The sequence below is a fragment of the Oryzias melastigma genome, linkage group LG21 (assembly GCF_002922805.2).
Source record: "Oryzias melastigma strain HK-1 linkage group LG21, ASM292280v2, whole genome shotgun sequence".
Taxonomy (NCBI): Eukaryota; Metazoa; Chordata; class Actinopteri; order Beloniformes; family Adrianichthyidae; genus Oryzias; species Oryzias melastigma.
In genome coordinates, this window is record NC_050532.1 from 1,374,862 (window position 1) to 1,399,293 (window position 24,432).

Sequence of the window (24,432 nt, forward strand, 5' to 3'; positions counted from 1 at the left end):
AAAACCCAAACCCCAATCTGCACAGACAGGCAAAGGGAATGATATCCTACAGTGTTCTACAGTCTGGTGCAGAGGATTCATGTTATCAAGAATGATGAAGTCTTTAAAGCATGAAAATGTCTTAATACATTCATATATGACCTTTCTATGGCCTGTTACGACGGAGTATTAGGGCCACTTTATAAAGAAACTTTTATTTTTTAAATTACGACTTTAAATCTCATACATTTACGAGAAAAAGTCGTAACTTCTAAATTACGAGAATAAAGTAGTGTATTTGTGACTTTAAAAGTCATAGGCTACATTTATGACTTTTAATCTTGTAAATTTATAAGATTTAAAGTCGTAAATTTACGTGAAAAAACTCGTAAATCTACATGATTTAAAGTAGTAAATTTACGAGAACAAAGTCTTAAATTCATGAGCAAAGAACCAAAGTTGTCTGTGTCAGAGTCGTGCTCCAAGATGAAAGACATGGAGTATCTTGTTAAGATTTATTTCCAGATCGATGTTAAAAACAGACATTCCGAACCTTTTGGCGATTCAAAATTTATGAGATTTAAAGTTGTAATTTACGAGAAAAAAACTTGTAATATTACTTTTTAGCTATAATAATCACTGTTATGTTTGAAATTTAGAAAAAAAAACTCCTCGAAAAGGGCTTTTACTGTCACAAATATAAAAAAAGGATAGGAATAAAATAAAAACTTTAAGAGTAAAAGACCCAACACACTTGAATATTCTCAAGTATTCATCTGTGTTGGACTGATGGTGTGAATCCTTAGATCTTCTAAAATAATGCCCTATTTTTGTCATACTAACAGGACTGAATATATCAGTTCTCTCAGGTGCCGGACAGACGGACGGATTATTTGTTGATCGGTTGTTCAATAGAGTTGAAGTATTTGTGTGTGAAGTTAGAGATTGTAACTTGAGTTTGTGTGTGACTTCTCCGGGTGTGTGTGCTGTTTTCAGAAACTAACTCTGATGACAGAAAAGCGTTCTGCCAATGTGTGGAACATTTTTACAGCTGTAAATCTTGTTCTTCAAGGACAAACCAGTTTTGCAAAAGCACAAAACAATTTTGCACTTTCAAATTCATTTAACAGATGCACCAACTCAGTTTGCAGTTGTGTGGACGCCCCGTTAGATCTGCAGAATACTTCTCAAATAAAGACTCGTCTTTTTGAAGATCTTCTTAGCCGCGCTGCAGGAGAGCCTCAACATCCACATGGAGCGATTCATCAGCTCGTGGGAAGAGTTCCCTCCCAAACAGAAGAGTCTGGGATGGAAATCCTCATGAAGCTTCAGCTCCTTTTCTGTCCCTTAGAGGCAAATAATGAGCTGAGCCACAACGTCTTAACAACCCATTGTTTGGAGTCAGATGATGTCCTTATGTTTACTATTACGGCTCTAATCAAGCCCAGTTGTTCTACAGAAGATATCCATCAGTCTGCATTTAAACTGGTGATGCTTTAGTCTCAACTAGCCTCATGGCTGGGTGAAAAATGGGCAAATCTCTGTGGGGCACACAAGTGAAATTTACAGATCATGGACGACCCGGTGAGGCCGTAAGGCGGGAATGTGCAGGTGACAGGTTGTAGTAAAGACTTAAGCAACATAAGTAAAGGTGAAGTAGGTGAGACACAGTAGGGTTTTTCTATTTTCTAACCCCCCCAAGCCCATTGCACAGGAAGTCCGTTAGAGATGTTCAAATTTAGACAATCAGACGTATCACCTGCACACCCCATACGTAAAGCATTTGTTCATGGTCAGTAAGGGGCCAGTGAGCACTTCTTACTCATGGTGTACAGTGGCAATAAGAGCAAATACTAGCAAATACTTCACAATACACTTACCATAGGTATGATAGTAGTATGTTCCATTTTCATGAACGTCCCTTATGGTCTCAAGGGAACTTAGAGACTCACCTGATGCATCAACCTTCTCTCTACAGCTCTGTATGGGCTTTGGACCTTCATGGAAGGTAGAAAAGGCGCTGTACAAGCATACGACATTTACCATTTCTTAAGAGATTCAAAGATGTCCCTTTATCTCCTTAATTCTAATCCTCCACATTTTAAAGTCCCCATGACAATTTTTTTTTATTTAAAAAAACGTTTCTTGTAGTGTTTTAATTATAATTATGAAGTTTTTAACCAAAATCCCACAACCTAAATGTCTTAAAAAGATATTTTTCATGTTGATCTGAAGCCTTTGTTTCCAAAATCTCCTCTGAGGGGGCGTGGCTTTTTGAGCTTAGCTGAGTAGCCCCGCCCTCGTCTGATTATGATAGCTCTGTCTTTCTAGTGTAAATCTTCACCACTGCTACATAAAAACATCCATCAATCTGGGTAATGTCCAGCCGTATGGTTCTGATCCGGATGTCAGCTGGACGAGGAAGTGAAGATCTTCATGGACAGAACTTCCTCCAAAATCCTGATTCTTTCTCCTTCCAGTTCACCAAAGACTCTTTTAGCTAATTCTCCAATGTTTATTGACTGTGATCAATACATTCAATCATTGGTTTCTCAGAGTTCTTGATAAAATAATGAAAGCTAACATCAAAATGCTCTTTCATTGATTTACAATCCTTTCCAACTGCGGTCAAATGAGCCGCCGTTCACATTTCCGTGGTCACATCAAGAAGCTCCGTGGAGTCTGGTGGAGATTTTCCAGCGTTCTCAGTCCTGCTACCGTAAGTATTGGATGAAACTCACACCAAAAATCCAGTGATGCTGATTTGACCACAGAAATGTGAACGGCGGCTCATTTGACTGCAGTCAATGTGAAGATACCATCTTCTCTTCTCCAGAACCTGAACTAGACACTAGGAACAGATGAGGGTTTAGTGCATGTGCAGCAGAGCTGTTGATGGAAAGAAGATCATTCATTCAAACAGAGTCTGTCCAAGACAGTTTGGTTGATCTAAAGGAGAAATACTCAGAAATGAAAAAACAAAAGGATTTCTTATTACATTTGTTCCACACACATATTACATACATGTAAAAACAAAAAAAACAGGATTTTCATTGGAGGGGGACTTTAAATGATTTATTTCTGACATGTCATACCAAAGTGTTTAACTGTTGTTACAGTTCTTTTTGCTTCATTAAAAATGTAATAACATTTTCAAAAAATGTTGATTTAGAACACCGAAAGGTTTATTATGATTCATTATTGAATCTGCTTCAGCTCCATAACAGCTGTACAGTTCTTTTAACATCAGGAAAACAAACATTTCCATTCGGATTATCTGGTGTTTTGGTTGAAGGAGAGAGAATCATTCTGGGTCTCTGCTGCTGGAGGACAGGTTGAAGACGTCCTGAAGAAGGGCAGAGTAATTGACATTTCTTCTTACAGCTTCACCAGCATCAACCCTCGCGTTCACCTCAAACTGGAGAGGCAGAGAGACAAGTTACTGTACATTACTGAAGGCATGAGCGGTTCTATGATTACAGATGGGTATCACTAAGATTTGATCAATATTGCTCCTTTTATCAATACTGCTTATCAATGCAGTATACTTATTGATACTTTTCTGTGTGAAAACAAGGAGGGAGAAGACAAATAAACTATTTATATGAACAACTCTATTTTACGATTGTAAAAATTAGATTTAACTCACAATATGTTAATTTAACATCCTTAGCAACATTAAAAAATATCAATAAATTCTAATAAGTCTTTGTAACATACATTGTAAAAAGTGAAACATTGGATCAATAACAAAAGCTCTGTAATTTTTAACACAAAAGAAATAGTTTTAATGAAATACAAATTTGGAGTTGATGGTTTACTGAACCTAAACATTTAATTTGATAAAAACGAATATTTTTAAATGTAACAAATCACAAAGCTCTTATTGATCCAATGTTTCACTTTTTACAGTGTACATTTTAAGGTTACAATTTAAATAAACAAAAAAGAACCAAAATGCAGAGAATGTCAAATAACTTCATCTCTACACACAATAACAGTGGAAAAAAAAATGTGAAATGTCGTATTTTAATAAATAACACATTTTATGTCAGATTATTTATTACCAATGAGGCCAAATCATAGACATATAAACATTGGTAGCTGTAAATGACGGCCGGGAGATCAACTCCACGCTTTGACCTTGGCTAGAGGTCAAAGGTCAATAACTTGATGGTTCAGCAGGTGTGAGACAAAGTTAAATTAAGATTGGGATCAGTTTTACCGCATGATGTAAGCATTTGGGTTCAGTTTTACAAATGAATGTGTCACTATGCAGTGTAATTCTGAGATAGCGGTTTGTTGGTGTGCATCAAGTTTTGCTCAGGATTAATCATTTGGTAGTCCATTTGACTGTTTTTTCCACTCCCCTAAATTTGCCTTTGGCTGGCTTATTGTCTGAGTCATCACAGTCTGGCATAAAAGGCAGATTGATTTTCAATTAAGTCTATTTAATAATCTGTGCACACAGTCCAACTACTTACTGTGTCCTCTCGACTGGCCCTCATTAAAAAAGTTTTTTTTTCCATTTTGCTCCACTCGTCCCGGCTTGCACATTATGAGTTATTGCCCCCATTCTCACTTACCCTTAAGATGTCCTCGTACTTCACTGGGGAAGCCGGATGTTCAACCCAGTTAAGACCAGCCAGGAAGGCCTGATAGTCAATGCCATCAGCATCCTCAAACCTGGAAATGATCAAAGTTACAGTTTATGGTTCTGAGAGTACAGATGAATAGTTCTGAATTCCAGTATATTCATCTCTAGGTGAGCTTGAAGTGTGATCAATCAGCGCTGACTACATTTCTCATACAGTGATGGGTCATGCCTAAAGCATCAATTCTAGGAATCGCTGCCTGGTTGGGAGTCAAAAGCTCATATGATAGGAGCCGATTCTTTACTTTTTTTTTGGGTTCACAGCTAATGCGACTTCCAATCATCCATACGTCAACGCTATAGACGCCATCTGAAGTCCTGCGGTGCGATATGAGCGTCAGGCGCTTATACTGCACTCTCCCATTGTCCTTATTGGTTATTAGGCTTCCTTCTTTTAGAAGTTTCACCTTGCAGCAAATTATTTATGTTGATATCTTCTTGTTTCTTTGTTTTGTTTTGTTTCTTGTCTTATCTACAAATGGAAGATTAAGGAAACACAATTTAAATTCACTGTATGCCTGGTACATATGTAAAACTGACAAAAAGTTACTTGAACTTGAACAAAAGAATGGTTTCTAATGGAAGAAATGTAAAAAACAAAATACCAAGTCTAAGTCTTCCCTTGAATACACAACACATTGAAGCATTTGTCAACATACAAACCAACATTTATTTAAGTTAAGGTAAAATTTAAGGTAAAATGAAGGTCCACAAAAACTACTTTGTAAAGTATTGACAGTTAAAAATGTCCATTCTTTTCCAGAAAGAATTGAAGTGCCAATAATTAATACTACAGTGCTGTGAGCATTTCAGGGTATCTATCTATCTATCTATCTGTCTGGTGTCCCGCCCTGGTGCGTCGAGCTGATCAGATGAGTCAGGTGTCTCCAGCAGACCTCCCTCCTTCATGGTAACGCCATGTTGCTGGAGGTCGTCTGCAATAAGTCAACCCATCGAGTGAGGGGCTTTCCACACGGTCGTCTCCAGCCTGCAGCCTTGGGGTCAATGACTCTTGTCGGGTGGTCAGAGGGAAGGTGAAGAACATGGTAAAACCAGCCTGGTTGGAGGCTCTGGGCTGGTTTGTGCGGGCTCTAAGCGATTCGTTGGGGCCACCTGATGTTCTCGATGGTTCTGAGAGCCCTGCTATCAAAGGCATCTATTCTTGAGGCTAGGGTCTTATTTAAGGGCCAAGTTTTGAAGTCATGTAAAAGAATTGTAGATCCAGAGCTTCGTCTTGTGTGAGATGATTTTGTGCTGCCACAGTGGTTTCCAGAGACACCACAAAGCAGAGGCTGCAGGACTCTCATGCGGAGAATCTCTGGTTTAAGATCTCCATTATCTGCCACATTGGATCCCAGATAAACAAAGTTCTTCACAGGCTCTATGGTGTAATTCCCAAGCAGGAAAGGGGGTGGATCTGATCCCTCACCAAAATCCATGAACTTGATCTTAGTCCAGTTCACATGGAGACCGAGCTTTTCTGCCTCTTCACTGTAAACACTGAGAGCGTCCCTCAGCTGACTGTAAGACGAGCTGAACAAGATGGTGTCGTCAGCATACTCCAATCAGTCAGTTGGTAGTTCCTGAGGGACACTCCAGGTATTCGCACATCAGGTGGTCGTAGATCTCTTGGTTGGATGGCTCAGTGGGCCAAGTATTGGGTTTGCACGCAGAAGCCCTGGGTTTGATTCCCAGGGTTGTCCACTGATCCCCACCCAGATTGGGTCCTTCGGCAAGACCCTTGATGTTGCTGCCTAACTGGGTCCCTGTGCCCCTCAAGTACAGGGTTGTGTCAGGAAGGGCATCCGGCGTAAAAACTCTGTCAAATCACTGATGCTAAACAGTGGGTGCTGTTACGCTGTGGCGACTCCAAAATGGAATAAGTCGAATGGTGAAGAAGAACAAGATCTCTCAGGGAAGACCACGCTGCATGTGTCAGGTCATAGCAAACACTTATAGAGAAGGATGGAGCAGGTGAGATGCAGGTATGTCATATGGGTTATTAAAAAAAATGTTCAAGCTCCCAAAACCCTGTGTTACTTGTGTTAACGTCCTGTGGGCACTTCCATATCACCTGCAGACCACAATGTGCTCATCACCTCACTAACAGCTAGAGTATGGTGTAGAGGCATCGTACTGTAGTGGGGCTGTCAAGATCCAGGCCTCAAGGATCAACCCCCTGCTGGTTTTCCAGAAGGAGGTTTTTACCTGGATCCAGTGTTTTTAGGGGCTTCAATGGCAGGTTGGTTGGAAAACATGTGGGCCCTCGAGGTCTGGAGTTTGACCCCCTGTACTACAGAATCACCCATTCCTCGTCAATGCACACAACTTATATTAGCCTTACAAATACGACACAACAATGGTACGTTTCCTTTTCATGATGTCCCTTGAGGTGGCCGTACGAGTATGAAAATAGGCACAAAACAAACTGAAGAGATTTCAGATCTAAAGAAGTCACATTCGCACATAATGCAGCACATTTGTTTCTGCCTCAGACTGAGCTGCTCCTGGATGGACCTGTGGATTCAGGAGGGATCAGTGAAAACCTCTAAGCCCGCAACAGCACACGAACTCCATTTTTAGGGGCGTGTATCTTTCCCTCTCACACAATTCGATACACATCTCGACATGTTCCACAAATCAATGCATAAGGGATTCAACTAGCTTTTTGGCAATACGATACAGTCCCATTCTTTTACCAAGAGCCCTAAAATCTAGATATTTATTATTTGTTTGGCATTTAAAACTATAAATAACAATGTATGCCTTTTAACAAAGGACATTTATTCAAATGCTGGCATGGAAGAAGCAAGCTTGTGATTTGTTTGCATCACGTGTACATAAAAAGACAAAGACAGAGAGAAAAACGTAAAACCGATTATTCATTTTTTGATCAATTTTATACCTTTTTACCAACATGATCTTGTTCATATCTGTGGTTTTCAAATGATACTGCAGTTGTTCAATCAATTTATAGATGCTGTTTTTTACATCCCTAACTGATACTGCTGTTAGTCACACTCCCTGATCGATTTCTCAATACTTATTTAATATTTTTGACATCCCTGTCCATCTTCTTTGATAGGAAATTGAGTATCTCTCTAATAAGGAAGCATGGACAGTTTATCTACACATTCTCTAAACATAAATAAAAATTCTTATTTTACAAAAATGAAAAACACAGAGTGGTTTTTGGGTGGCTGAGGTTCAGATTCTCCCGTTCTTTGTGCTGCTCTCTGTCCTTCACACATTAATGACTAAAGCAGTTGCTTGTAGGTGGGTGGTTTCGCTGTCTTTATTTGTTGGATCTCTTTGGTTCTTTCTGAACTGGAGCCGGTCTTTCTTTCCCATCCATGGCTTGAATAGCTCTTTTTTTTCTTTGTTTTCATTTTTAGGATTAGGTTTTTATTGGATCTACGTTTATTGCCTGTAAGAGTGGACTTCTGTCCAGTTTGTTGCCCAGATGTTTTTATGAATTTACTTTTTCTCTTTACTTTTGAGATGTGCTCTTAGTAGCCTCTCAAACTAAGCAGTATTACCCAGCTCTGCTCCTCAAGCTAAACTATTGTGTATGTTTTTAATGCTACTTAGCTCAATTGCACATGGTTCAGGACACAAACATGAAGGACAGTGTACACCAAGGAGCACGACTAGGAAACACTGAAATAAGGTTTCATAAACTAGATCCTCCCAGCACTCACCCCCTGAATGACAATTCCACTAAACATGTCCTGGACACAGCAATACCTCAAGTTATCTTCACCCCTTTGAAAGTGAGTGTTACCAGTTCAAATACTCAAACATTGCAGCCAAGTTGTTTATGGTTTTGGCATTATTTTCAATCTTTCAAGGTGTGCCTCTTCATCAACTTGGATGCCCTTCTTTACGCTGGTGTACCATCTTCCTTTGTTGCTGTATGCAGCAGTCCAAGTAGCAGGATCAATCTGGAAGTCTTCTATATATGCTTACACATATATGCTTGCTGTACTTATACTCAAGTATGCTTAATAAAATGAACGTCATGTGTACTTTGAGTCCTGGTTTTATAATTGGTTCTCATTTGTTTTGTGGGCTCCAGATCATTTTATTTTATTGTTATTCATGGTGTTATCTTGAGCTCATTTCTAACTTGTATAATTTTGACAAAATATATTTTTATGGAGAGTAAAACATTGAAAGTTATTTAAGGTTTAAATGGATTTATTCTGGAATAATATTCCTGCCTGTTTTTATTCATAGTAATGTTAAAAGTTATGTAATTAAAGTTTTAAGATGTTAGTTTTAGAGTGTTCAATGAATGTTTATGATGTTGTGTTTTGGATTTAGCCCCCTGTGTGATTGAGTTTTACATCCCTGCTGCTCTGCATCCCACTTTCCACATGCCCTGACGTTCTGCTCACCTGGCAGGTATTTAAGATGGAGGATGCCTCACTCAGGTGGCAGAGCAGGAGGAAGCTGGGTTTGTTATTTAGGCTTTCTTGTGCTGGTTTTGTTTCATTCTTTTTCCTTTCTTTGTTCTCAGCAGTCTTACACTGCCTGGTTTTGTTATTTTAGTTTGGGGTTGGAAATTGGTAGTCTTGATTTGTGGGCTTTGTTTATTTGTTTTCTTTAGTTACATTTGGTTAAGCAGCCATTAGCAGGAGCTGCTGACTCTGACGGTCCACATGGCTGGATCAGCAATCTCCATGACTTATTTCATGTTTTATTTTTTTGGTTTGTCTGTTTGTTTGAACCAGCACACTAATTATTTCATTTTGTTCTTTCTTTTAATACACAGGGTTTCATTGATTTAATAAACCGTGTTCCTTTTACTCTTACTAGTCTCCAGTTTTTATGTTCTTGTCCCCTTTCGTATTCATTCACATAGACCTGAGCCAGCTTTGCCCATTGGGGACGTAACACCTGCCCCAAGTGTTTTTAAACCACAGGCTGCTGGTGTTTTGGTCAAAAATTAACACTTAAAAATTCTCCGGAAATGTGAAAATAAGTCATCTTCTCTAAAGAGTGCAGTGGAGTCTTACTTGGTGAGCAGAGATCTCAACAGGTTCTCAGAAATGGGGAGACGAGCAGATTCACAAATGTTCCAGGCCATTTTCCTGGGAACACGCCCGTTTCTAGAGACAGAACAGAATATAGGAAAGTTCATGAATTTACTCAAAACTTCTGACCATCAATTAAGTCAAAACATTTTGCAGAAGCTGTCAGACAAATACAGTCACACATTTACAGAAAGGAAAAAGGTCTGACAATAGACCACACTCCCCGCCCCAGACAAACCTTTGATTATGAGGATATTGACACATTTTACTGCTTCACTTCATCAAAAGGAGGATAAACAGGGACTACGGAGCATGAGTTATGAGCACAAATTACATTTTACGTATCAAATGCACATGAATAACTTATCAAGAGTATGCTAAAAATAGACATTTCGAAGACACGTTAGATTCGATCTTTGCTGCTATGTATTTATTTATCCAGGAGGTGTTACTCTAAAACTGTTCGAGGTCCATTATTCTGCACTGAAAGTATCAGTCACAGGTTGATCAAACTGAAAACATCTGCCAGTTGTTGCAGGAGAGCTCATTTCATCACAAAGTCAGGTGTGCCGGAGCTCAAAGAGGAAACGGAGAATCCCTGCGGCTACATCTCAGACTGGACCGACCTCAGCCAGAACCCTGACTGCTGAGGCTCATGACCGGACAGCTTCAAAAAGACTGAAGAATATCTTTTGTTTAGAGAAAGTTGAAAAGGGGAAAAGTACTTCATCCATTTGAAACAAACATGACACGTGGAAATTGGCAACTGAAAACCCCCAAAACACTTGAACGTCCAGAAGACGAGCCCAGAGTTCAAAGTGCCTCATTAGCGGACAGCCAGGATTTCAGAACAAAAGGAGGAAAAAAGACAAATAAACTATACGCACTGCTTCCCGGTATAAATATTTGGAAAGGAGGAAGGACTACAAAGAAGCACGTCCTGACCGTCCTCAATGAGGCTTCACTGATTGAATGTTGAGACAACCAAAGCTGCCATGTGCTGCTGTATTGGCCCCCGCCCTGTTAGAGATACCTCATATCAGGAGCTTTTACTCCATGTTTATTGTAAATCTCTGACATTATATTAAGATTTAGCCAAAAAACCAACACAAAAACCACACGTCAGGAAGTCAGCATGGTTCCCACGGTGACCAGAACTGATTGTTCTTCTAAGCCATGAAGATTCTGCTTTAGCGTCAACAGAACTAATAGATTTCCCCCTTAAGTCTCATTTCTCTGGTTGATATTTTAATGATGTTTCAAAAGATGTTTTATCCTCGGTTGTTTTCCCACAGCATTGTTGTCATACCGTCTGAGTCTAAGGAACAATGTGCAGTAAATGAGGTTGTCAACAGCACCGTCAACAGATGTGTGGCGCTGCGCCGCTGCCAGCAGTCCGTGCTAGCTAGCGAAGCTGCAGATCTCCTCATGCGGACGCACACAGAGAAAAAAGCACAGGCGTGCAGAGATGAAGGAGGCCGAGTGTTTACGCCCTGCACAGCGACATGCTGGTCTTTGGAGCCCATCTGGTTCTGCTTTGTCCTTCATGTAAACTGGAGCTAAATCCTGCTCTGAGGAGCAGCGCCACCGGCCTGGTGATTGATTTACAGTTGTTTTTGTGTTTGTGAATGTTTTGTGGTGACAACATTTATCCTCACTCTAACGTGTGTGTGTGTCCAGATTGCTTACTTGTGTGGGTCCTGCTTTAGAAAAGCCAGGGTCAGGCTGTGGAAGTCATCGTAAAGCTTTCTCCTGAGAGCGTCCTGAGCCACGGCCAACATCACGACCACGTCCTCCTCCTCCGACTGCTGTTGCTCTGAGAAAGCTCTGCCCAGAACCAGCACCTCATGGTCCACGAGACCACAGTCCAGATTCATCAGCATATTCCTGTGGATCAGATAAGCACATAAAGAAATCTGCACAGAACGTCTGAGACAAAACCAAACTGGATCAGGATGGGGCGATACGACCAAAAATAAATAAATTCAGATTTTTTGTCATTGTTTCCTGTCCCTGGTGAGAGCCGCTGGGGCTGTTCCTCTTCATGTCTGTTCCTAAGGAGAGGTTCTGATACACCTCAGATCAGTCTGTCTGCAGGAACCCTGAATGCTTTCTGGACTTGTTTTTTGTTTTGTTCCTCCATGTCCCCTCCTGCCAGGTGAGGTATTTTTGGGCATCTGGGATCTGCTCTTTTGGGGAGGGGTACTGTGATGTGAGGACTGTGACTTGATTTTTTGTTTTTGTCAGTTATGTTATAGCTTTTGGTCATGTTCTGTTTTGAATTGTCCCACAGTCACATCAGTCTCAGGTTTGTCATGATTCACAGCTGTCTTCTTTCAGTTAATTACCCTCAGTTGGTTTAAGTGTCTGGTTTTCAGTTAATCCTTGTCAGATCATCTGTTCTGTTTTGGTTGTCTGTGGTTTCTTGTCATGTTTTAGTTTATTTATTAAATGTTTTAAGTTTATGGAACCAAGCTCGGTCTCCTGCATGTTGGTTCCTCCACCGACACGTCCTGACAGAATGACCCGACTACCTTGGACGCAGAAGGAGAATTTTTGCTGCAGTGGCAGGGTTTTCTGCCCCTGCTGTCCACGCCAAGTCCCGCCACTTCAGATGGAATTTCCTGCAGTCATATGCAAGTCATGTCAAGCCACGTCCACCAAATCTATTCCTGAGGGGAAATGTTGAGGCCATCCTTCAAGCTCCATGTTCCTGAGGAGGGTCACTGGGGCCGCTCCTCTTCATGTCTGTTCCTGAGGAGGGTCACTGGGGCCGCTCCTCTTCATGTCTGTTCCTGAGGAGGGGTTTTGACACTCCTCTGATCAGTCTGGCTGCAGGAACCCTGAATGCTTTCTGGACTTGTTTTTGTTTGTTCCTCTATGTCCCCTCCTGCCAGGTGTGGTATTTCTGGGCATCTGGGATCTGGTCTTTAGGGGAGGGGTACTGTGAGGACTGTGGACTTTGGTTTGTTTTTTTGTCAGTTGTTTTATGGGTTTTCTCCTGTTTTTTCCCTTTCTTTAATACAATGTTGCTCTTAAATTATGAAAATAAAGTTTTATATTTATTACTTCAAAAGTCATGGGTTAAATTGCCTTTTTTTTTTTGCAAATTTACATATTTTCAAGTCTTAAATGTATTACTCTTGGAATAAAGTAAATTAAATCTACGTCTTTACAACATAAACATTTATGAGAAAAAAATTAATTAACAAGAAAAAGCCCCTAAATGATTTATACACGTTTATGTTGCATTTGTCAGAAGAAATGTTCCAGTTGATTTTAGCTGATACTTAAAGTGGTCTTTATTTTTGTGTTTTGAGTTGAAGAGGTGACCTGTTAGCGTCTGATTGGAGGAGTTGAGGTCCAGTGAAACTCTTAAAGGTTCAGCAAAACTGAGAAAGCAACTTTCTGTTCTATAATGTAGTAAGAAAATGTTTCATATTCAGGAGCAAATATAATTTTACACTCAGTTTCACTGGGACTTTAAACCTGAACACACCATTGCACACTTTGCGCTCCGTTTAAATCCTGTGATTTGTGTTCCACTTGATTTTCCTTCAATGACAAAGCTATTCTTGGTTTTCTTCCATGCTAACCACAGGCCCTCCTCCTTTAACAACTGTCTTTGCTATCATAACTTTGTTCTAATGAAATACGCCTCGAGTTTTAACTCGCTTTCAGTAAAGTCAAGAAATTAGAATGACCTTTTTTGGTTTGTTTTTTTCTAATTCTGAGGATACAGATTTATATTAGAGGATTAAAGCTCTTTATATTTACCATAATAGAAGACGTTACTCTGACGTGAAGCTCAGTAATCCTGAGAAATGCTTAGAAATAAATGTAAAATTCTTAATCCATTGGTAGATTTTATTTAAATTAGTAGTGTCTATAAGGCAATTTTTAAAGAAAAAAATCTGGAAACAAGACATGTTATCTTTTTCAAAGATAATTTTGCTATTGAAAAACCTTTGTATGATTTTTGCTCCCTGAAACACAGAAAGTCTGACATATTTTTCTTAAGATTTAGTTTTTGCACATGGGAACTTTGTAGAAAGGTTGTCTGCGTTTGTCAGACTAAAAGTAGAGTTGTACTGGTAATTTAGAATTTCATATATATAAGAAAATACAACAGTAACCCTATGATTATATCCCATCATCCCTTTATTTACACTTTCTCCCCTCTAGTTTACAGCCAACCACAATCCCAAGATAACATTAGTGGTGCAACAAAATGTCAAGCAATATCCGAGTCGTACAGTTCTGATCCAGACGCCAGCTCAGACGAGGAAAACAAAGACGTGCATGGATCTATTTCTATAAGTGGAAACAGAGCAGGAAGCTTGTGCTGGAGTGTATTTTCTGTCTTATAAATACGATCTTTTTCAAACGGTAACCCCCGATTCACAACGATTTGAATGAAGAAATGCTCAGAAATTGAGTTTTAGGCCTCATTTTCTTTATACTTGTCTTCTATAATGACAAAAATACTGCAAGAACATGTTAAAAACACCAAAACACAATTTGCATTGAAGTATCTTAAGCTCTGGTGTTAAAGCAGTTTGTTTATTTATGTAAGTTAGTGACGTCTCAGCTAAAGTTATCATTAAAAATGTCTTGATAATCATGCTTTAACACTCTGTAGCTTTAATGTTCAGTCTTCCCTTTATTATTGATGGACACAATCTAAACCCGTTGATGACTGAATTTATTTCCAGCTATGAAAAGAAAAAATGTTTTTTCTTTCATGTAGATCAGGGGGTGTTAAACTCAATCGCATAGGGGAACAAATCCAAAACACACTTTGGGTCGCGGGCCGAACAGGAGAAACATTTATTGAACACTCTAAAACTACATTTTTAAAACTTTAAAAATGTAAACATTACTATGAATAAAAACAGGCAAGAATATTATTCCAGAATAAATCAACTTAAACCTCAAATAACTTTCAATATTTTACTCTCCATAAAAATATATTTTGTCAAAATCATACAAGTTAGAAATGAACTAAACGTTAAAAGAAGAAACACTTGAATGTCTTTACTTTGATGTAATTTATATGAAAAATTACACTTATAAATAACCCAAAGGATGTTGATCTCTATAAAATGTATCAAATTAAAATGATCCAAATATGAGCATGTTGCCAAACAAACAAAACAAAGGTAAATAAAAATTTAAGTTAAACTTTTTAGCAAAAACATGAAATCATTCAGTTTTCTTTGCCAAGATAATATCGGGTTGTTAATAACGATAGTATAAAATGATCTGGAGGGCCGGATACAATACCCAGAGGGCCGGATCTGGCCCCCGGGCCTTGAGTTTGACACATGTGATGTAGATGCTAAATTTCTGTCATTTTCGAGCCGATGTACGTTTGATTAATTGGGCTCAAAGGTGTTAATACAGTTTTCTAATGACACTTTAATTGTAGTATTGTAGCTTCTGCTGATCTGAGCAGTGCTGACTGCTCTGTTTAAAGGATTTAAAGTCCCACATGAATTCTTGTCTTCTTTTCATCTAAAAACAAGTTCCTGAAAGTGGAATAAGCTGTTGGTCTGGGACTGAGAGTTTTATGACTGTACCTGAATGACTCATAGGAGATGAGGCCTGTGTTGTTTGGGTCACTGAGAGTCAGAAACTTCTTGATTTCACTTTTCTTGTCCTCGGGGACGGAGCGCAGCTTGCTGAGGATGTTGCCTGTGTTTGCCTTGGAAAACTTTTGAGGAGGACACACAAACACGGGCTTTTTAAACCACAACTTGCTGACAACTCAGGAAAGATCATTTACAGAGACAAAAAGCATGCACAGCTGAGATGCAGTGAAACCGTACCTCCTCTGCGTGCTGCTCCATGTACTTCAGTGTGTATTCATCAGCATTCACCAGCATGAAGGTGTGCCCGCTGATGTGGAGCGCCGCTCCGACGTACAGATCCTGGGCCGTGTAGCGCTCAGACGGTTTGCTCTTAAACAGCTCCTGGCCTGGCTTCTTCACGTCACCACGTCTCAGAAACTTCCGCCCAAGCATACCTACAGTGAGATGTAACACAGGATATGCAGCGGACCGTTACTTTATATGACTGTAAGCATATATTTTATATTCCCTTTACATTTTCTTGGCAGCAGCTGGTGTCATACAGATGGGAAATAAAAAATAGAACTTTCCTGAGCTCTTTATTAAATCAGAAACCCAAACACAGTTCTGTTACCTGTCACAGTATTTTTATCTCCATCCAACTTCACAGGTTAAACACTGACGATGATGGGATGGAGCTCAATTCACTTTAAGAGTCAGATTTTCTGCATGAAAACATTTTTTTTTTTAAATTGTGTCTCATTTAAATCTGTTGACTGAACCATTTGATGTAGAGTTAAGTTTGCATGCCCTGGAAGAAATGATGATTTTCTTCAGGGCATGATACCACATAAAAAAACTCATAGTTATGTGGCTAAAATGTTAAATTTCAGTGGATTGCTCTGATCTTTATATCACTGGAAGGGCCTTAAAGATACATTTCCAGTGGTACAGAGCTAATTCAGATAGCTCAAAGAATAAGACAGTTATAGCATTGTAAGTGATCAAAAGTAGGGTGTAATTTTTTTCCTGAATAAACAGCAAAACAATAAGATTTTTGTGACCAGACACGAAGATTAGTGTTCAAAGTGTCATAACTTCCTCATTACTTGTCAAATCCACAAAAAGGTAATAGTAAGTATGTAAATGTATATAAATGTAGTTTGAAGTAAAGCTTGTAAATGATGTTTTGCTCTATTTCCGGGGTATCAAACTCAATCGCACAAGGGGCCAAAATCCAAAACACACTTCAGGTCACGGGCTGAACAGGAGAAACATTTATTCAACAAACTAAAACTACATTTATAAAACTTTAAAAACATAACTTTTTAACATAATATGAATAATAATAAGGCAGGAATATTATTCCAGAATAAATCAACTTCAACCTTAAAGAACTTTCCATATTTTACTCTACATAAAAATATATTTTTGTCAAAATTATACAAGTTATAAATGAGCGCAAGATAACATCGGGTCTTTAATAACAATAAAATAAAATGATCTGGAGGGCCGGATCCGGCCCCTGGGCGTTGACTTTGACACGTGTTGTAGACATTGGTTACAGCCAATCAGCTTTCTAAATTTGGTCACGTGACCTCATGTTCCAGCATTTAATTCTTAGACACAGAGGCTTGAGAACAAAAAAACAGTTCCTGCTAATTGTTATGTTCTCATCAAATACAGAGGAAGAATACATTAACAAAAATCAACCAGTAGCAAAATTAGACAACAACTCACTTTCCTTCAAAAGCTGACAGGTGTTTTGTGAACCGCAATTTATGTCTGAAAAATGTCCTTGCTTGTACTCCAGGGATTGAGAAAATTCCAGCAACAGGTTAAAGACAAAATTGAAAGCTGCACATACATGAGTGCCTATAGTTAGTGGCTGGATGAAGCCATTTATTGTCAAAACATTCTGTTTACACTTCTAAATCATAATGCCAACAGAAACTTCCCAAATGATCCTGTTCAAAAGTTCACATTCCCTGATGATATTGTGCTGAAAACATGCACACAAGCTGATATAAAAAGGTTTGAATGACAGCTAAAGGTAACCTTCTCACCTGTGACTCGTTTACCTGTAATCAATGTGTGCATTAAAGGTGTTGGAGTTTCTGCACTCTCGACAGACCCTTGAATCCTCCATCCAGTGTTGCACTGAGATTTCTGGATCCTGAGTCATGGGAAAAGCTAAAGAGCTGACAAACAATCTATGGGAAAAGGTAACTGAACTCTACAAAACAGGAGAGAAGATATCCAAGGAACTGAGAATGCCAGTCAGTGTTCAAATTTTGATCAAGAAGAGGAAAGTGAGGAGTTCTTTTGAAACCAAACAATGGTGACAAACAATTTTGCCGCAACTGCCAGAAAATTGCAACACTAATCCTACTGTGAAACACGGAGGTGGATCGCTGATGGTTTGGGGATGTGTGAGCACAAAGACACAGGATACAAGATAAATGCAGCACGTTATCAAAGAGTACTGGAGGGAAAATGTCACTGTGCAGCTTGGAGGCTGCATATTTGGACATTTCAACACGACAACGATCCAAAACACAAGGAAGTCCATCTGTCAGTGGTTCCAACAGAATATGGTGAAGGTTCTGGAGTGTCCCTCTCTGTCTCCTGACCTCAGTGTTATTGATTCACTCTGAGGAGATCTCAAGTTCAAGAAAGACAGCCGAAGAATTTAAAGAAGTTGAGGTTTTCTCTGATTTACCATTAGAGACCATAAAGAACCTCGTCCACAATGACCACGAGACTTCAAGATGTTATTGATGCAAAACGGGGTACTATAAGGGGTCATTTGGAAAGTTTCTCTTTTTAGTATGATTTAAAAAAGGGAAAACAGATTATTTTAAACAACAAATGTCTTATTCCGTGGGCTGCACGGTGGTGCAGTGGTTAGCGCTCTTGCCTCACAGCGAGAAGGCCCCGGTTCGACTCCCGGCTGGGACCTTTCTGTGTGGAGTTTGCATGTTCTCCCCGTGCATGCGTGGGTTTTCACCGGGGACTCCGGCTTCCTCCCACCGTCCAAAAACATGCCTCATAGGTTAATTGGTGACTCTAAATTGCCCCTAGGTGTGAATGTGAGAGTGAATGTGTGTGTGATTGAGGCCCTGTGACAGACTGGCGACCTGTCCAGGGTGAACCCCGCCTTCGCCCTTCAGTAGCTGGGTTAGGCTCCGGCACCCCGCGACCCCGAACGGGAAAAAGCGGTCAAGAAGATGGATGGATGTCTTATTCCAACCCATAACTATTAGAGGAAAAGAAGTTTTTGTGTTATCACTCATAGTCTCTAAAAATGACCAGAAATCCAAGTTACTTTCAAGGTGTGTAAACCTGCATGTCATCAAAGGTTTGTGTTTCTCCAGGGTTCTGGAGCTGATCCTGAGTCAGAGCGATGCTCGACCCAAAGTGTTTGTGGAGCAGCTGTTCTCCAGAGTTCTACCTGAGTTCTTCTTGGAGAGTTCGTAAACACTCATGGTATCATCGCAGAGGTAGAAGGAGATGACGAATGTCCTCTTCCTTTCATCGGCGTCATCGCTCATCATCTTGGCTTGGAACGTCAGGACAATGCTGCTCAGGCGAGAAGCATGGAGACACATGGTGAGGGGGGCTACTGCTGGCACTCACACGCAGACAGAAACATTTACATGTGTGAGATAATAACAAACTGTGACCCATCACACCTGTCTTTTTCCAAAAAGGTTTGCAGATTTTTCTTGGGGCGTCGCAGCTGTATGCCGTAGCAGGAGCTCAGGGAGTCTTCCTCTGAGCCGAAGCCATTGTAGGGGGGTAAAGTCTTTGCTGGCTTGGGGGTAGGGGGCATTTTGTACTGGACTGGGGTGAAGTCCTCTATGAGAAAGAAGAGGGCACAATCAGAAACTTTCATTGGTTTATTCTGGCCTGCAGAGAGCACATGAAACATTTACAGACATGCATCTTAAGAGATGCAGGCCTCCACTATTCTGACACTATCTCAGATGGTAATGTGTGCTGTTACTGCCCCCTAGTGTTCAGAGAAAGGAGTACAGTAGAGAAACTGCATTTATTTCAAGAACAAATCAAAAACTGAGCATCTCAGCCTCTGCAGAAGTCTCACCCATGCCGTATCTGGAGCGATAGTATTGTTTGGTGAATTCATCACAGTCAGCGATGATAACTCTTCTGCCCCACACATTCACTTCACCACCGATACGGAGGTCGCAGTCCTTATAAAAGTCCTGCTTTACAGCTCCAGTCTGCAGGAAGGGAGCAGAGACGGGACAGGGTCAAGGAGACGAGACGCAGTCGGAGATACTTCCTGATGTTCCTGACCTGCATGAACGTCCTCTGAGAAACAACATCTTGGTAGGTTTTGGAAACTGGCTTTTCTTGTTTTTAGGGACATTGTTGAATTATTGAGAAAAAAAGGGAATTCCTGCTTCAGATGAATCTTTTAAGGAGTCTACAAGTCAGTGGGTGAAAAGCATGTTGTGGGAGAAAGCCTGACGGGTTTATTCAGACTTTTCAATGAGTTCTAACAATAACAAGAATTTGGAATTATTCAGATTATCTAAAATTATTTCAACAAAAAAGATCTTAAATAAATGGTGATGAATTGAATGGCAACAGTTTTGACTTCGATGTTCGATGTTTCTTGTGTTTTTTGTGTGGCGCCTTGAGATGTCAAAAGTGTTGAACTGAGGCTTTGTGAATAAACTCAACTCAAATGTCACTTTATCTTCTTTAAAAATAATGTCTGATTTTTGTTGGATGTTATACGCTTGTGTCAGATCTCGTAAAACTGAATTTAAGGGATTTTGTGAAAAAATAAATCAAAATAGCAAAGAGATCTCCCAGAACCATTAAATAAATCTCACTTTCAGTCTAAAATACATTGATGTGTAAGAAGAGAGACATTCACTAATAACATTTAACCTTGAACCAATGAATAATGTTTTCATATCTTTACACATTTTCCACTGATTACAAAAACACAGGTTTCTCAGAGCACTCCAGCTTCCTCCCACAGTCCGAAAATGCTTCATAAGTTAATTAGTGACTCTTTATAAAGTATAACTTAGGTTTGAATTTTAATGTGTGTGGGTCTGTGATGGGCTGAGAACTGTACACTGTCTGGGATAGGCTCCAGCAACCATGTTCCCTTATAAGGGACAGATGGGGGGGAAAAGAGAGATAAACGGTGAGACGGAAAGAACCAAAGAAGGAAAGAACCAAGGGTAGATGGATGGATGGATGGATGGAAGAAAAGAAGGAAGGAAGGAATGAAAGAAGGAAGGAAACAAATAAGGATGAACAGATGGAAGAAAAGAAGGAACCAAGGAAGGAAATAACCAAGGGTGGACAGATGGAAGGAAGGGAAGAAGGAATCAAGGGTGGTTTGGATGGAAGCAAAGATGAAAGGAATGAAACAAGGAAAGAATGAAGAGAACAAAGAAGGATGAACAGATAGAAGGAAATAATAAGGAAGGGTCGACTGATGGAAGTATAGAAGGAACGAACAAACAAATCAAGGGAGCAAAGAAGAAAGGAAAAAGGAATGGATGGATGGAAGGGAGGAACCTAAGAGGAAAGAAAGTACCAACGAAGGAAGGACAAATGAATAGATGAATGGAAGGAAGGAAAGAACCAACCAAGGTAGCAAGGAAGGAAGGAAACGGGGATGGTTAGATGGATGGAAGGAACCAAAGATGGAAGGAAGGAGGGATGGAAGGAACCAAGGGATAAAGGAAGGAAATGAGGAAAGACGGACGCAAACAAGAAAAAATGCATGGATGGATGGATGGATGGATGGATGGTTGAAAAATACTGTAATAACGTGAAACTGAGAAGTTTAGATCAACAGTAGAATTATAAGTTCTGTAGTGGAACACTTTTTGAGGTTAGAAAACATCCGGTCTTTTGTGTTCAAACTCTGAGTTTAAGGTAGACCTACTTGAAGCCTGTCCGCCATGAAGCGATTCCCCAGACCGTCTGAGGTCAGAACGTTGAGCAATATGGATTCTGTGTCTCCTCCCAGCTGCTCCACCTGAGCTGGAGGATTCTGTAACCAAACATTAAATGAGATCCAGAACACCTCAGATCTTCACCTCGAATCTTCATCCTCCTTTCACCTTAGGCAGTTTTCTGCGCTGCAGGAACTTGGCAGCAGATTTTCTGCCAGCCTTTGTCGAGGAAGTCACCTCGTGGATCTGAATGGTGTCATCCAGCAGGAAGTAGTGCAGAACGAGTTCTCGTGGCTCCGCAGATGGGTCTTCTTGGTCATTCCAGAAGCAGTAAAAGCGAAGGACTTGATGGTCATGGTCCAGGAACTGCCTCAGCTTGTTGCTCTTCTCATATGGGTGGAGTGGGCTCATTACCTTCTTAAGATAAAACATTTTTGAAAAACAATCCCAGGTCTTTCAATGTAGGTGTAACGATTAATTGGCTTAACCCTTTAACACCTGAGGGGTCGCCAGTGATGCGTAAACACAAAATCTTTAACATACTGTAACCTTTTAACCGTTCCCAGCCAGCAAGGCCTGGTGGGCCCCATATGGTTATAAGTGGGCAGTAAATGTGGGTCCCAAATGTGTTAGTCCACACTGGCTTAAGTGGGTAATCAGTGGGCTGGCTTGCTACGCTAGCCGGCCACCCAGTGGACAATGGAGCTCGCTAGGTCGCTATAGCAGAGCTCACTAGCTTTATACAGCGGAACTCGCTAGCTCGACACAGCAGGGCTCGCTAGTAGGCAACAGAGGACTTTGCTAGCTCGCTACAACTGAGTTTGCTACAGCAGAGCTTGCTAGCTTGCTACAGCTGGGTTCGCCAGCTTGCTTCACTGGAGTTCGCAACAGCAGAGCTCGCTACCTCGATACAGCGGAGCTCACTAGCTTTATACAGCGGAGCTCGCTACCTCGATACAGCGGAGCTCACTAGCTTTATACTGCGGAGCTCGTTACCTCGATACAGCGGAGCTCACTAGCTTGATAGAGCAAAGCTTGTTACCTCGATACACCGCAGCTCGCTACCTCAATACACCGGTGTTCGCTACCTTGATAGAGCGGAGCTCGCTACCTTGATACAGAAGAGCTTGCCAGCTCGCTACAGTGGAGCTTGCTAGCATGCTACGCTGTCTACCAGAAGGCTGGCCAGGATAGAGAGCCAACCCACTTTTCTCCTTCAGAATCTGCTGGAATTATCGTGTTAACGGTTGAAAAGTTACAGTAAATCAAAGAACATAAACACTGGAGTTCTGGTGTTAAAGCATTTGAAGGATTTTAGCCCCTGTACTGATATTTAAAATGATCTTTCATTGTTTACGTTGATGCATGACGGTTCACCTGTTCTCGCTGTCGGCTGTACAAGTCATCTGGAAGTGGAGCAGGATTATTCAGCCGCACCCCAAGCCTGGTGAGGAACCTCCTGGTGAAGGGGTCACAGTCGGTCAGGGTGAAGGTCCGACAGTAGAGCACCACCTGCTGGTTGATGTTGAAGTGGAACACTTGGTAGAACTGGTCGTCGTTTGGAGGAGGGAGGGGGATGCGGTGGCGATGAATGAGTGTTCCTGCAGAGGAGCCTCTGTTATCTCAGCGTGTCATTAGTGAGGTTGTTTCATGTCAAATCTGATCTACGGACACCTTGAGGCATGCCGCTGTTCTTGCACACTGGCTCCACCACCTTGATGGTATCATCTTCTGGATAGAAGTAGATTTTACACTTTCTAATTTGGTAAGGCTCGTCCTCCCGAAAGTAAGCCTCAAAACAAAGAACCTATGCAGACACACCAAGGCACACATGTTTAAAACGATCATGTTTCCTCTCAGAGGACCATAAGTTTGTTAGTACCTGTTTGTCAAAGGCCAACCATGACGGGACGTGAGTGCCTTCTGTTCTGGGATACACAGAACGGGCTCTCATCTTCTGGCCCGGTAAAGGCTCTCCGCCAATCCCTGGCTTCTCCAGCCCCACCAACTTGGGCAAGCCCTCAACAAGGGAAAAGTGTTGGGATTTGTGGAACCTCTCCTTCCCCAGCTGTGCAACACAACAAAACACATCATTTCTAAACATCAGACAGTAAAGCTAGAGAACAAAAAAGTGAGAAGCTCAAAGTCCGAAGAGAAATGTGAAAAGTGTCTTTCTTTTAGTCATAAATCCATGTAATCACCTCACAGAATGCATCTCATTGAGCAAACCCTATTTAATAATTGTGCTTACTAACACTATAGGGATTCTCCTGCTATTTTCAGTAGGTTTTTCATTACGTTTTTGGTATTCATAAACTTTATAGTTTTTTAAATATTGAGCAAAATAGATAAATGAAATAAACAAAGTAATATATAAATAAAATAATATATTAATACTAATAAAATAAATAGACTGATAAGATCAACTAAAAGCAGAATTAAAAAGGTGGCTCTTGAGCCTCTTCTTAAAAACCTCTACGGTCTCTGCGGCCCTGAGACTCTCCGCAGGCTGTTCCAGAGGCGAGGACCGTAACGGTTGAACGTAGCCTCACCATGTGTTTTGGTCCTCACCTTAGGAACAACTAACAGGCCGGTGCCGGAGGACCTCAGGGTCCGCGAGGGTTCATACTTTAAAAGAAGATCACTTAAATAAGAAGGCCCAAGACCATAAAAACATTTATAAACCATTAAAAGAATCTTAAAATCAATCCTGAAACGCACAGACAGCGATTTTAAAACTGGTGTAATGTGTTCCCGCCCCCTGGTCCTCGTCAGAACTCGTGCCGCCGAGTTCTGTAATAATTGTAAGTTTGAAAGAGATTTTTGAGGTAAACCAGAGAGCAGGGCATTACAGTAATCTAAACGACTAAAAATAAAAGCATGCATCAGCACCTCTGAGCTGGCAAGAGAGAGGAATGGGCGGACTGTGGCAATGTTTTTAATTATATTTTAACGATATTTTAATGTCTTAACGACATTTTTAATATGAGGGATAAAATTCAGCTCAGAGTCTAAAAGAACGCCCAGGTTTCTCACAGAGTGAGAAGTTTTAAAATTACTGAGTTTGGGTAAAATTCTCTCTCTCTCGTCTTCAGGACCGATGATTAAAACTTCCGTTTTGTCCTGGTTGAGCTGAAGGAAGTTGTCTGCCATCCATGACTTTATATCTAAAATACAGTTTAAAAGAGTATTTACAGGTTCAAGGTCATCAGGAGACACGGCGATGTAGAGCT

General features: G+C 40.5%; 1 protein-coding gene across 1 annotated transcript; it reads right to left on the minus strand.

The window, feature by feature from the left end:
- Positions 1–3,142: 3,142 nt before the first annotated feature.
- Positions 3,143–23,267, minus strand: efhc2 (EF-hand domain (C-terminal) containing 2; the record flags this gene model as incomplete). The annotated part of the gene is given in 14 exon segments (XM_024286742.2): positions 3,143–3,397; positions 4,566–4,665; positions 9,655–9,747; positions 11,362–11,559; positions 15,255–15,388; positions 15,504–15,700; positions 18,700–18,827; positions 18,941–19,106; positions 19,354–19,492; positions 21,190–21,297; positions 21,368–21,616; positions 22,577–22,800; positions 22,874–23,006; positions 23,082–23,267. Coding segments are annotated over 14 exon segments (2,169 nt in total), but the record flags the coding sequence as incomplete, so codon positions are not given.
- Between the last annotated feature and the right edge of the window lie 1,165 nt (positions 23,268–24,432).